The sequence below is a fragment of the Babylonia areolata genome, chromosome 29, assembly GCF_041734735.1.
Source record: "Babylonia areolata isolate BAREFJ2019XMU chromosome 29, ASM4173473v1, whole genome shotgun sequence".
NCBI lineage: Eukaryota > Metazoa > Mollusca > Gastropoda > Neogastropoda > Buccinidae > Babylonia > Babylonia areolata.
The window spans coordinates 14,996,575-15,011,741 of NC_134904.1; the positions used below are offsets into that span (position 1 = coordinate 14,996,575).

At 42.8% G+C, this 15,167-nt stretch overlaps 1 protein-coding gene across 1 annotated transcript in view; it reads right to left on the reverse strand.

The window, feature by feature from the left end:
* The window catches only part of LOC143275075 (homeobox protein cut-like 1), a 136,415-nt gene extending 123,293 nt beyond the window's left edge, over positions 1-13,122 (reverse strand). Inside the window, exon 1 of the mRNA XM_076579140.1 lies at positions 13,056-13,122. Coding sequence (XP_076435255.1) covers positions 13,056-13,118 — 63 coding nt within the window. The 5' untranslated portion in view covers positions 13,119-13,122. The remainder of the gene's footprint in view (positions 1-13,055) is intronic.
* Positions 13,123-15,167: the final 2,045 nt, after the last annotated feature.

Consider the following 15,167-nt stretch of genomic DNA (forward strand, 5'->3'; position numbering starts at 1 on the left):
ATCATTGGCGACAAAACGACAGGGGTGTCATCCTGACTCGCCAATCACCAAATTGATCATCCAGATTCTCCTGAGTTCAATTCCTGATTTGCCATCCACTTTTGTTTTACAATCACAGAACCATCGGTGACCCAGCAGTGCTCAATAGCCCACAAGCAACAAAGGAAGAAGGGCCATCAATTCTTCACGAAGAGGATAAGGCAGCAGTGAAGTCCGTGAATAAAGGAAAATCAGCCCGAATCGACAACGTACAGGTCTGCAGGACACATTCAGGCAGGAGAACACACAATTAACATACAACTCCTTGCAACAGATTCTGGAAAACAGGAGAATAGCCTACCATCTGGACGCAGTCCCTAGTGATCACACTCCCAAAGAAAGAAAACCTCCAATTGTGCCAAAATTACTGCACAATAAGCCTTATAAGCCACGACCCCAGCAAGGTACTACTGAAAATCATCTTAACAGACTGAAAGCTCAAGCTGAGAAAATCATCTCTGAGGAACAAGCGAGCTTCCCAACTGGACGCAGCACCACAGAACAGATTTATAACTTCAACACCAGTAACCTCTGTTCCATGTCTAATTAGGTTTCAGGAAACCGTTTGTGACACGAGACCTTGTGGGCGACAATGAGAAAATACACCAGCCCCCAACACGATCATCCGAGTTATCCAACAACTGTACAACAAGGCAGCCAGTGCAGTCCTCCACAACGGTTCCAACGGAAGCTGGTTCAGGACAACAGTTAGAGTCGGACAAGCCGGTTGTCAACTATCCCCTACACTGTTCACCATATTCCTGGAACGTATCATGGCGGAAGCGGTGTACTTGAAGATCATGAGGGCACCGTCACCATCGGAGGTAGAACTGTTACAAAAGACCATGACGATTAACACCAACGGCATTAGCACTGATATCGAAGTCAACGGGCAGTCTTTGGAATCTTTATCTAGGTTCAAGTACCTGGGTGCAATTGTCACTAAGGAAGGCTCCAAACCAGAAGTCATGTCCAGGATAGTGCAGACTACAGCAGCGCTCACTCGACTGAAGCCCATTTGAAGAGACAAAAACATCACACTCGGATCTAAAGTGAAACTTACACGTTCACTGATTCAATCAATGTTTCTCTATCACTATGCTTGCGAAACATGGGCTCTCACTGCCGAGCCCCAGAAGAAGGTCCAAGCCCTAGAAATAAGATGCCTATGAAAGCTACTATGCATCTTATACACCGAGCACGTCACAAACACTGAGGTGCGCCAGAAGATCACCCAAGCCATTGAACCCCACGATGACCTAACCGTCATCATGAGGAAGAAGCTTAAATGGTAGGGACATGTCACAAGATCCGACGGGTTCGCAAAAACCCATCTGCAGGGCTCCGTACCAGGAAGAGAGGGAGGCAAAAGAAAATGTGGCAGGACAACATCAAAGAATGGACAAACCTGAATTTCCCAGAGTGAGTCCCATAGAGCTGCGAGAGACAGGAACCGACTGAGAAAACTGGTCTAGAAAATCATCTGCGGTGCCCCGACGACCGTCCACAGGGCTATGTGATAGGTGAAAGGTGAACACACACACACACACACACACACACACACACACACACACACACACACACTGCTTAAAATTCCAGTCGACGAAACGATACGATTTCTTCGGCCGCCATCTTTCCTGAAAAGTCGGTATCTGTGGGATTCAGTCAGTGTGTGGTAACTACTTTTGTTATGAAATATCTCAGCAATAAGGTCGTGGGAAAGGCGGAAATAGACTAGAGTTCGACAGGTACGATTTAAAAAAAGGTATGTTCCCGTAACAAAGAGACCCAGGCTTTGACACACAACCGACAGACCTGGAGGAATCAGGTCAACAGTTATGTGCGGCGCCCCAGTGACTCTTCGCTAAGTTTGCGGGAGAAAATGATGGCAGAGGCATCAAGGTTTTTCATTCAAAACACTGAAAAACACATTAAAGGTTGTTGGGTTTTTGTTTGTTTTTTTGTGGGTTTTTTTTTTGTTTGTTTGTTTGTTTTTTGTTGTTGTTGTTGTTTTCTAGTTGTTTTTTGTTTGTATGTGTGTTGGTATTGTTGTTTTCGTAGGGGCTCTCTCTCTCTCTCTCTCTCTCTCTTTCCCTGCCTCATATACAAAACACTACTCCAGGCAGAGAAACCGAAAGCAGCTGCGGATAGTGACTTTCTACACGATTAAACATCTCTCTCTCTCTCTCTCTCTCTCTCTGGCGACCATGACAATCAATCAGACAATCGCACCAGCAGCCTCCACCCCCACTCCCAACCCACCACACCCGATCGCATCCTCCCCACCATCACCCCCAACCGAACTTCAAGAGGAACTGAGCTCGGCGACAGACTGACATGTGGCTGTGACACTGTTCCACAAGCACGTGCAACAAGCTTTATTAACACTCCGCCTGTGATCCTCCACCTGCCTCAACCCTTTGACTGCTGCTTTTAAGCCCCCTACCCCCACCCAGGACAACCATCTCTCTCTCTCTCTCTCTCTCTCTCTCTCTCAACACTCTCTCCACACAGACTTTATCTCCCACCGCCCTCCACTCTCTTCCCCCCCCCCCCTCTCTCTCTCTCTCTCTCTCTCTGGCGTGGCTGTACAAAAGAGCGAGCCATCTAATGTCTGGTGCAGTTTGATACCATCTGTACCACTGATATCCAACAATCAATACAGAGAACCATAAAATTCACTGCCTCAACAACCAGGGGAGAATTATTCGCTTCATCATGAAGAAACGGGCAGTGTTGTCTGTGTGTGTGTGTGTGTGTGTGTGTGTGTGTGTGTGTGTGTGTGTGTGTGTGTGCTATGTGAGAGTGAGAGAGGAGAGAGAGAAACAGTGAGGGGGAGGGGGGGGAGGGACGGGGGATAAGTGTGTGTGTGTGTGTATGTGAGTGTGTGTGTATGTGAGAGAGAGAGAGAGACAGACAGACAGTGTGTGTGTGTGTCTATCTGTCTTCTCTCCCTCTCTGTCTCTCTCTTTCTCTCCCCATCCCTTTCTCACTATCCTCCCCCACCCCCCCTTCTCCAAAACCCTCCTGTATTTAATGCCTCTCAAATCAGGTCACCGATTATTGAATGAAAAACACCATAAAAACCTCCAATGCCGTCGTCCACCGACCGGCGGTGGTAACAGATACCTCAGTCTCAAGTGACGGCCACCGAGATGTGGTGGTGACGGTACACTGGTAAATGGTCCGTGAGTTCAACAACACCTGCCGTCCTCCCAGGGCACCCTCCGGAAACCCTCAAACAAATTAGAAGACCAATTCTTGGGTGGGGAGGGTGGTGGGAGGGTGGACATCAGCAAACTGCCTGAGGACAGCGGAGAACAGAGCAATGTGGCTGCCTCCTGCCACGTCCATCGACGCTGGAGCATAGAGGTTAAAATTTAAGTCTAATACTTTGGGAGAGGACTGAAGGGGAGTGGGGGGAGGCCAATGAACGAAAGTCCCATTTTCGTTTGATGTGGTTTGTGCCATGTAACCTTGTCAGTTTTAACTAATTAAAACTTGGTGACCCAAATTGTCCAGCGAAACTTCTCTGCCCCAATACGACGTCAACGTGTGCAAAAACTACGGCCAAAAACTCGGCCTGGTTCTTCTCTGCCCCATTAAGACGTCAACGTGGGCAAAAACCAAGGCCCAAAACTGGTTCTTCTCTGCCCCAATAGGACGCCAACGTGGGCAAAAACCAAGGCCCAAAACTGGTTCTTCTCTGCCCCAATAGGACGCCAACGTGTGCAAAAACCACGGCCAAAAACTCGACCTGGTTCTTCTCTGCCCAAATATGACGTCACTATATGAATACATGATGGTGTGCTTGCTTTTTTTTTTTTTGCTTTTTTTTTTTCCACGGGACGGTTGGCCTTCGCGGCTTTGTTTGTCGGCCAAGTTCAATCTGACTGTCTTGCTGTGCTTGAGCCCTTGCGTTGACACTTCTCTTTCTCTTTCTCTCTCTACTGACTTCTTTCTCCACCACATGTTTATTATTCATTTTCTTTCACTTCATTTATATCTCAGCTTAGTATTGTTCAAAACTCATGTATGATCACGTCTTAACTTCTAGTTATGATGACATCCGTCACATATTCAGTATGACTATGTACATGTATCAGGACTGGACTTCATATGAGATTTTCTTGTTGTCCTGTTCATCAATATCTGTGTTGTATTGTGACATGTTCCAAATAAAATGCTGTTTAAACCAGTATGACGTCAACGTGTGCAAAAAACACGGCCCAAAATGTCTGGTTCTTCTCTGCATCAATATGACGTCAACGTGTGCAAAATTCACGGCCAAAAACTGTCTGGTTCTTCTCTGCATCAATATGACGTCAACGTGTGAAAAAATTCACGGCCCAAAACTGTCTGTTTCTTCTCTGCATCAATATGACGTCAACGTGTGCAAAAATCACGGCCCAAAACTGTCTGGTTCCTCTCTGCCCTAATATGACGTCAACGAGTACAAAACTTTCCTCCCCTCAAAAGTACTTCAAGCAAAGCTCGTGGTGCACTGTGACGGCTCACGCATCTCGTGAGCTCGATACCAGGTGTGCCAGTGATCACAAAATCAATCAGTCAATTCATTGACCGGTCAGTCAAGCTGATGCTCACTAAGCCGTGGCTTCCACTGTGCAAACAGCTGGACTACCGATGATCAATTTCTGACTGCTGCTACCCTGCCCTTGCGGTAGTGGCGTCACTGACAGTGAGCGACGACACACAGCAACTCAAGACTGTGAAGATCTCTCGATCCCAACAAAGCAAAGGAAACTGCATGCTCTAAACGTATAATTACATTATTCAGGCTACGATACTGTGTTTACTGCAGTACCTTTTTGCTGCACTACTTTGTTTCTGTTTTTGACTTTTTTTTACATTGTATTAATTGTAGCGGCATGCACTCTACACACACACGCGCGCGCGCGCGCACTATCACACACACACACACACACACACACACACACACACATTATGCTTTTAAAACTAAATATACTGTGAAAAAATAAACGCCACACGCTACTGTGGAGGGAGGACTAATTTCAAATAGGCATGTTCTTTTTTAATGTGAGGCCTTAAAGCCTTTCCTACCTAGATTTTCAGAAAAACCGTTTAATCAATGATGTTGTCAATGATTTTGTACCGCTGTTAAAAAATTCTGAAAGTTTGCTTTGCAGTCGAGTTGGACATTTGATTCAATTAAGTTTGCAGAAAATTTTGTCATAGGTTCTCCCTCCTTTGTACGCCTTCCTTTTTTCTTTTCTTTTTTTGTTCTTTTTTTTTGGGGGGGGGGGGTGTCTAAAATCACAGTATGTGGATAGACCTTAAACTGAAGAACACACACACACACACACACACACACACACACACACACACACACTTTTAAAATGTTTCATTTATGAAAGAATGTGATGAAGACAATACCAATTAGATAATGGCATTTTGGGGTGTTCAGTGGCTGATGAGGGAGGGAAGTCCTTACCCACTGATTTTGAAAATGACCCATTAAATATATTATAAATTATGGTTGATGAACAGGTCAGATGATTCAAAGTGTGCTGAACCAAAATTAAACTCTGGTGTGGTGGTGGTGGTGATGGTCTTGTACTTGTTTGGTAATACCATATACATGTGAAAAAGATATTTTTCATTTCAAGGGGAAATTTTTGGTTAATTTTGTGTGTGTCTGTGTCTGTGTGTGTCTGTGTGTGTATTTGTCATTGGAAGTGTGAGAAGCATGGAAGGTGTCAGTAAAGCTAAGAAGCTGAACAAAACTGCTCCTCTTTTCTCTACATCTGTCTGTCTGTCTCTCTCTCTCTCCCAGGGACAATGCAAGCTGTGTACCTGTTTCACAGGAAAGACTAAAGTAAAACCCAGACCAGCCTTCAACATCCTGGGGGGAGGCATGGTGGGAGAACAAGGGGGTGATGAAAGGGGAACATTCTGAAGAATCACTGTCTACACAAATATGGACTGATTACTCCACTGTTAGCATTACCTTGTCCTTTGGTCACAAAACTCACTCAGGTAAATGTAATGTGTGTATTTAATCTACTAATGAAATCGCATGAAAAGACCAGACACATCTATCACACATTTACAATGGCTTGACTAACTTGTGAAATGTCTACAAGTGAAATCATAATGAATATAAGACTGATTAAATATCTGTCAAACATTTTTACAGTGGCTTGACTGTCTTGTGAAATGTGTGCATATATATATCATTCTGAAATCACATGAGAAGACTGGACACATAGATCTATCATTTACAATGGCTTGACTATCTTGTCTGATATGTATATCATAACTGAAATCACATGAAAAGACTGGACAAATAAATATCTCTGAAACATTTACAATGGCTGGACTACCTTGTGTTATTTTGTTTTTGTTTATTGTCAAAACCTCTTTTTTGTGAAATAATAATCTATGAGAATGCTTCACCCCAGTCCGCTGCCAAATTGCACAACATTGTCGGAAGACTGAAGAGAAAGCAGGAAACATGACATTGTGGAACAGCTCCAACCATAGAACAAGAAGCAGCTTATGTGCGGACCCGGTCTCCTGACGCCACTAAAAACCATGCAAGGGAGACAAGCCCTGCCAAGAGAACCCCCCTCAACCCCCCACAACCCCCACCCCCACCCCCCAAAAAAAACTGGGCTCTGTGACAGATCTGCCTGTCCTCCCCAGGGGGAGAGAAGCAGCCACCCTGCCAATGCAGCCAGAGTGATCTTTCCCTGGGCCCTGCCCATGCGTGTGGAACCAGTGGAGCCAATAGGCGGGCCATCTCAGGCCTTAAAAATCTATCACTGGTCGAAAAGCCATAAGAAGATGGATGCCCTGTGATCCCGTGTTGGCGCTCATCAATTTATCATGAGGCCAAAAAACAAAAACTAAAAAAAAACCCACACCACTCCAGCCAGTGAGAGGGTGCAGAGGGAGGATTCCTGATAGCGTGACATATCAATAAATCAATCAGCTCTCCCGGGCCCGGCTCCCCTGTCTCCTACAGACCCCATTTTCCTGATGAAAATCTATTGATCTCTCCTGATTTTAAAGAAGCACTTATTCGCTTGTAACCAAGCAAGTCATCTCTCTCTCTCCCTCTTTCTGTCTCTTGTTTTTCCCTGTCAGTCGTTTAATGTGCCCCATGGGGGGGCTCAGCTCTTCGATCAATATGTCCAAAAAGTCTCTGCTGTTGTGGAGGGGAGGAGGGGGTGGGAGGAGAACAGGAGAAAGGACCACAAATCCAACAGAGAATGGCCCCTGGATCGATAGAGGGATGCTGCGATATGTCACTGGAGCTGGTGTCTCTAATGCGTCCATTAGGGACCCATCCCCTCTGCACTGCCTGTCCATTGATCAACCGGCAGCCGAGAACAACAGTACCGTTCAAGTCTGTAGTTACTGGCTCTCTGCTAGATCTTCTCAGCCCCTGATTACAGACGGGGAATCAAACACTTCAAGGGGGGAGCAAGCTTCTCCAATGCACCCATTGTCACCAAACAAACTATTGATTTTCCTTCCCGCTCCCCCAAACTCCCTCCTCCACCTCCTCTTAGCTCACAAGAATGACAGTGCCAGCCCAGCAGGCCCTCTATGTCTGCAATCTTTCAGTTAAAAGCTCCCTCTGCTGCCCCTCCCCGCCCCTTTCAGGCCTGACTGATCAATATTTGAACAGGAGAAACTTTCCCTTGAACACAGACCTGACAGGACTCTTGCCAGGCTGGCCAGTCAGTCAGTCACATCGCACCCCAGTGGGGACATGCATGAACAATGGCCACCACCCTGCTCTGTGTGGGGGTGCATGTCTCTCTGTGTGTGTAAGAGAGTGTGAATGTGTTTTGTTTTTGTGTGTGTGTGTGTGTGTGTGTGTGTAGATGTGAGTGTAATTGTGCTTGTACTATGTATACATGTCTGTATGTGTATACATGTATGTGCATGTGTGTGTGTGAGTGTGCCTGCGTTCATGTTCAAGTACTTACTGATGCATGAAAATATGTGTGTGTGTGTGTAGATGTGAGTGTAAGTGTGCTTGTACTATGTACATATGTCTGTATGTGCATACATGTATGTGCATGCATGTGTGAGTGTGCCTGCATTCATGTTCAAGTACTTACTGATGCATGAAAACGTGTGGTGTGTGTGTGTGTTGTCATTGTAGCTGATCACAAATTACCATTGCAAGGAACTCATACACCGCAGCAAGAAAACAACACCAATTACACCCCTACCCGTCATCCCATCCTGTCCTTGCTCTCTGCACCACAGTGGCACATACACGTGACCTGGGATGTATTCATCCACAACATGCCAATCTCTCTCTCTCTCTCTCTCTCTCTCTCTCTCTCTCTCTCTTCACTGTCACAGCCAGATTTTTTTTTTCTTTCTTTTGCTGAGGCCTCAGTTCACGCAGGGCATGGTCGATGGCCTAATCTGATCAGAGGAAAGTGTTAATATACAGCCCCGAAGATGTCTGCGTTCAATCAATACTCTCCCAAGTCAATCCTACCACCTAGATTTCCAACCACCACCACCACCCCTCCCTGCCATGTATCTCATTGATTCTCCCCAACCAAGATGCTTGTGCACACACTGAAATAGCCCGGCATCTGATATTACTTTCACAGGCACAAATCAATGTTGGTAACGCAATACATTGATTACTTTCCGGGACTGAGAACACGCCTTTTGTACATCTTTTCCGCACTGCCAATAAAGGCATTTTCTCAGCATCTGCATCCCATCTTTGTGGGTACCACGAGGCGGCTCTATTTCTGTCGACAATGAAACCCCACAAAGCAAACTTTCTGCAGCTTGTCAGGGATCCAGTCCTACAAAGCAGACATTTGTTTACCTTGTTAATAGCTTCCTGCGCACATCCATTCCTCACATCTACATCGCCATAACCTCCCAGCCACAGCTCCACACTTTATTAACCTCTGGTAAAAAAAAATCTATGTCCCATGATTTCCAGGCCTAAACTATGCCAATTAACAAAAATATGAACTATAATCATCATGGTGTCTACAGACAAATGACAATGGTGGCATCCCCACAAGTAGCGATGCCGTCAAAAGAAGCCAATAAGAAAGGTGGGAATAATAACCGACAATAATGACAAAGCTGGCGCTAATCAATCTGGAGACTGTGGCATGGCAGCACTAAACCACAAAGAGAGAGACAAAAGTGAAACTGGGGGTAGATCACACACTCTCACCAAGTTGTTCACTCAAGTCATCACACCCAAGAAAAGTAGTGACGAACATTTATTTTGCACATTATTATGTTTTTGAAGGAAAAGCATTATTGATGAACCATGTCAGATTATATAAAGAGAATGTCATCTTTCCCTGCTCCTGGCTTCAAGCAGTCTCAATGTATCAGGAATACTGCAGCTGCTAGGGCCAGGCTCTAACTTAAGATTGATTGATTTTTTTTTTTTTTTTTTTTTTTTTTAAGAATCCTCTATCAATGAAATGAATCAATAAAAGATGGTATGAAAATTGTAAATTTGGTAACTGGTACATAAGGTCTGATTAGGTCTGATTTCAAAGAAAAGAAAAAGAACAGTACTCACTCCGCGCGCGCGTGTGTGTGTGTGTGTGTGTGTGTGTGTGTGTGATCTTTTCAGAACCTGTCTGTAAGCAGTTTCAATATCATTATTCTCTAACGCCACCCCATGACTGCCAACTCCCTTTGCATACGTATGAGGAATGAGAGAAGGGGGTTGGGGTGGGGGGTCAGAAGAAGAGAGAAAGTGGTCATGAATGTGTTTTCCATGCAAAGCACCCTGAGCTTTTAGAGAAAAAGAGCACAATACAAATCTACATTATTGTTATCTTCTTCGTCTTGGTTCGTGGGCTGCAACTCCCATGTTCACTTGTATACATGTACACAAATAGGCTTTTATGTGGATGATCATTTTTACCCCGCCATGTAGGTAGGCAGCCATGCTCATGTTTTCGGGGGTCATTATTTTATTTTTTTGTTTACTGATTAATGAATTATGAATATCTTACCTCATATTTACACACACACACACACACACACACACATTCACGCCACCCTCTCCATACATCGAGCCCACCACCCACTGGCAAAATTACTCGCAATTCCTGTCTGACACACTGATATAACCCTATTTTATTTGCAAATGATTGAAGTTCCCAGACACAATCGACTCCTGCATCAAACAAATTGCTTTCAGTTTTAGTACTGTTAAGACACTGCAAATTATCAAAAATAACATAGTACATTTTATTGGAATGGGTTTTTTTTTCTGATGTTGGTGATATTCTGTCATTCCAGAATCTGATTAGATTCCTGCTTCTCCATAAATAACAGACAGATGTCATGGTGTTTCTATTTAACCTGACGAATATCAAACATTGTTCAAAGGAATTTTTATCTAATATATCAACATTTTCATACCACCAAATTTCAAAAACACGCAACAAGTCAAAACAGACTGACAAAACTGCAAACACCTTGATCTATACAAATTCTGTCCCCTAATATTCATACCCAATTGCAGGAGTGAAAACATTACTTTGAATACTCAACACACACACACGCACACGCACACGCACGCACGCACACACACACGCACACACACACACACACACGCACACACACACACACACACACACACACACACTTTGCAAACAGATTGCAAAAATGAAAAATACCTGCTTTTTCACCAGTTCCTGAATGGGAGCAGTGTAATGCAACCTTTGACATAGATTATACAGATGAATTCATTGAAGAACCAGTCACCATTTTGGTTAAAAACTGAAGTACTCTCCCACATGGTAAATAAATATTCAAATTGTCTAAAAAAAAATATACACAGATGGATCTGTTCTTCAAAATGGTAACTAGGGAGCGGCTTCTGTAATTCCTTCATTTCAAATAGAAAAATTATACCATGTCGGTTGACAATAATCCATTTTCACAGCTGAACTTTTCGCCATATTTGTGGCCTTGAATTATAATTCAGACCTTCCGAAAACTGTATGTGATATTCTATTATGTGTAGACTCGAAGTCAGTAATACAAGCTATTAAATCTCCAAACTCAAAAAAGCAAATTGAGATGACAATTGAAATAAAACATATTATTCATCAATTCACAAAACAGGGCATTAATTTAACTTTCTACTGTGTACCTTCACACTGTGGAATATCTTCAAATGAATGGGTAGGGCCAAGCCGCTTGAAGAGCAGCATGTAATTTCGAAGGCACATTACAACTCCACATCCAATTACACATACAAGACAAATTACAAATCTAATGTATAGAATTCATTTGAATGGCTTTCTTTCAATTTTTTCTAAAAATATAAAATGTATGTGCGGTAGCATATACCTGTAAACCATCTACTCATTCATTGTCCTAGCATAAGACAGTTAATTCCAAAATATGTAGTTGGTGACTTTATTCCATCAGCCACTGAAAAGATTTTGAATGATTCTTCATTGCTTAGAATGTTTTCTGAAATTTTAAACTCCAGTCCATTTGGTATCCTCCTTTGATGTATTGTAATTAATGATGCTATTTATATCTACATTGTTGTAAGTTAATACTTGTTGATATGCAAACACCTATTCTCCTTCCTGCAACACCTCATTCATTACACACCACAATCTCTTTAAACTTTAATTTCTTATAATGTACTTTTCCTCCAATACATAACATGAACACTTTCTTACACTAATATTCACATGCATTCCCTTTCCTTTATCCACTGCTTTTCTCTTTTCCAACTAATAACACTTATAGTGAATAGACGTTAAATTGAAGATAACACTTGCAGTTTCAATATTTTCAGTTCAATGATCATGGGCTACTGAGTAAGCAAGCAAGCCACCATTCAATACGACCTTGTCTTTCACATGCTGTAAAACTAGTACACAGCATCCATTTTTTTGTCATACAAATTATAATATTTCTATCAATAAATATATAGGTCTCATATTTTTCCATGGTGCTGATGGTTAAAAAAAAAAGAATGATAATATGATCTATAAAAAAAAAATCAATACTATTTCCCAAATTATCAAAATACCTACTCTTGTAAACTCTGATTTATTAACTGCATTTTTGATGATTATTATTCCAGCACCAACCTTTTTTTTCTGTGTGTATGTGTGTGTGTGTGTGTGTGTGTGTGTGTGTGTGTGTGCGTGAGTGTGTGTGTGTCTGTGTCTGTGAATGGTAAGAATTTATGACTTTTAATAATTAGTGTTATCATAAACGATAAACGCGAAACCTTTAATTGCTGAAACATTCACGTCCGTCTGTCTGAAATTCTCTCTCTCTCTCTCTCTCTCTCTCTGGGGCGCACGCACGCGCACGCACGCACACACACACACACACACACACACACATTCGTTTAACAATCGCTCCGACGCTGACCCATCGAGCAGCGCAGTAGCAGACGACACTTTAAAAAACGAGGCGGGCCGCATGGCACACACCAAAACATCACATGGTCAATCAGCGACCACATTCAACCCCCGCAGACCAAGTAAACAATAATGCTAGCGTGCAGTCCGACAGCATGAAAAAAAACAACACATCTAATTTCAGATTCAAACGGCGGATGACGCTTTAAGTAATCCGACGCCGCAAAGCTGCGAATTTTTCCCGGCTCACAACCCTCCTTATCCACACTTCCAAAGCAGCATCCCCATTCCAGTTTCAACCGATGTAAACATCACAAAATAAACACCTCCAAAGTTTTCAAAGTTAGTTTCAAGCTTCAAAAGTTTTCAATGGACGTTTGGTTCATAAGCATAACCCCAAACATGCACCGAAAACACCAGCATCTCGGCTGCTGATGCAGATTCAGACAAAGAGCTCTGATCCAGATAGCCATATTGATTACTGATATTCTATCGATTACAGCAATTTAAAACAAGAAAGACACGGTTCCGACACAATACAAACATATGCATCAGTTCATATACTATAGATTGTTTACATCATGCGACCGCAAACTGTTTTTCACTTACCTGTAACTCTTGGAGATTAAAGTTTTTCCAAAAGTTACACATCGACTGCACGCTCGCAGCCATCTTGTGTTCGGGATTAAAGCACCCAATCGATTGATCACATGACTCTCTGCAATCGAATATATACCCTCAAATCTGTAATATTTTCCTGTCTGCTCTCGTGTGGACGACTTGAAACTACTCTAAGACGTCGATGTATATAACACAGCTTGAATTATTGAGATTTAAAGAGCAAACTGAAAGTTTACGCGAAGGCGACAGAGCATTCCCCCCACGTTTGTTCCACAGCAACAGCGCACCACTGTGGAGAGTAGGAGAGAGAGATGGCGGGCATCTGGTGCTGCGGCGTCGGCTTGGAAACTAAAACAAAGACTGTGTTCATTAATTTCAGTGACGTTGCTTTAAATGCGATACGGGTTAGTAGTTTAAAGTGTTGGTTTAAGTGTGTCGAGTCCAAATCAGGCGGGAGATGATGATGAATCAATGCATTTATAAGTGTGCCAATTGCCGATGACTAACACGCGATCAACTTTCAGTTTGGTTTCTCAACACAATTCAGTACACTACGTCATAGGTTAAAGATCGCTCTAATATTATGTGTACTGACGAAGTTATGTCAAAATAAACCATAACGTGAAAACCCTTTATGATGCGAATGCATGTTAGTGTGTTTGTGTATGTATGATGTCAGTGCAGTGAAAGAGAGAGAGAGAGAGAGTGTGTGTGTGTGTGTGTTGATGATACAGTGGAAGTAATATCTGTTTTCAACCACTCTATGTTAAAACAAGTGTAATCATGGTGATGGTGATATGTTGGTGATCATGCAGGTGCAAGGCACACACACATCAATACACACACACACACACACACACACACACACACACACACACACACACTCACTCACTCACTCACTCACACATGCAGGTGCAAGATTACACTGTTTAGCAAATGCATACATACATGTGTATGAATATATTCACACACACACACACACACACACACACACACACACACACACGTGTGCAAACACTTATAATTAATGTGAAAGAAATCCCCAAAACTTCAAATCTGGAAAAGTCAATTTCAGTTTCATTTCACAAGTAGGCTTCACAGCATTCGAACAAATCCATATGAGCAACACCACATCTGCTAGGCAAATGCTTGACCAGCAGCACCACCCAGCGCACTTAGTGAGGCCCTGAATGCATGCACATATATTTGTGTACCCATCAGAGTAGATTTCTTCTGCAAAATTTTTACCAGAGGACAACACTCTCCTTGCCATGGGTTTTTTTGTTTTTTTTCAGTGCCCTAAGTGCGTGCTGCACACAGAGAAAGGGCAAGAGCAGGATTCGAACCCAGACCCTCTTGGACTCCGTATTGGCAGATGAGCGTCTTAACCATTCTGCCACCTTCCCCAAAAGCTAGCAATGTCTAAATATGATACATACTACTCAAACTGATCAACAACACACAATGTATGCAAACCATTTTCAAAGTAGTAATATCTGTTCTAAATAGGAATGTTAGATTTTTATTTTTGCATGCCATTTGTGTGTGTGTGTGTGTGTGTGTGTGTGTGCCACATAGTGACACACAGACACAAAAGTCAACTTTTTTGTGTGTGGGGGGTTGGGGGGGGGGGTGGTAACATTTGATTATTTCTTCTTCAGACTTCCTACAATATATAGAAATTCTTACAATATCATACATTAATCATATGATAGAATTGATACAGAACTATATTGTCACATATGATTGTCTAAACATTTTCTTTAGTTTTAAACACTTAAACACAAAGCATAACAATATCCACACACATTTTAAAGACAACCATAGCCACTTTGAACCTGTACACCAGGACACATGCACACAGTCTCTCGCCATCTATCTGTGGTTTGTGTTTTGCCCCCGTAAACAAAGATCATTTCTATTGTGACGCATGCTGTGTGGATTAGATGCACTTGATCCTGAATCTCTGGTTAGTTCTTGTTCTGTCTTTGCTGTTTACAGCTTTTCAAGGAGATGTCAAACACATGCGGACTGTTCCATGATTATATATGCTACACCACACCTGCTAAAAAAAAACAAAAAAACAGGACAAGTAGATGC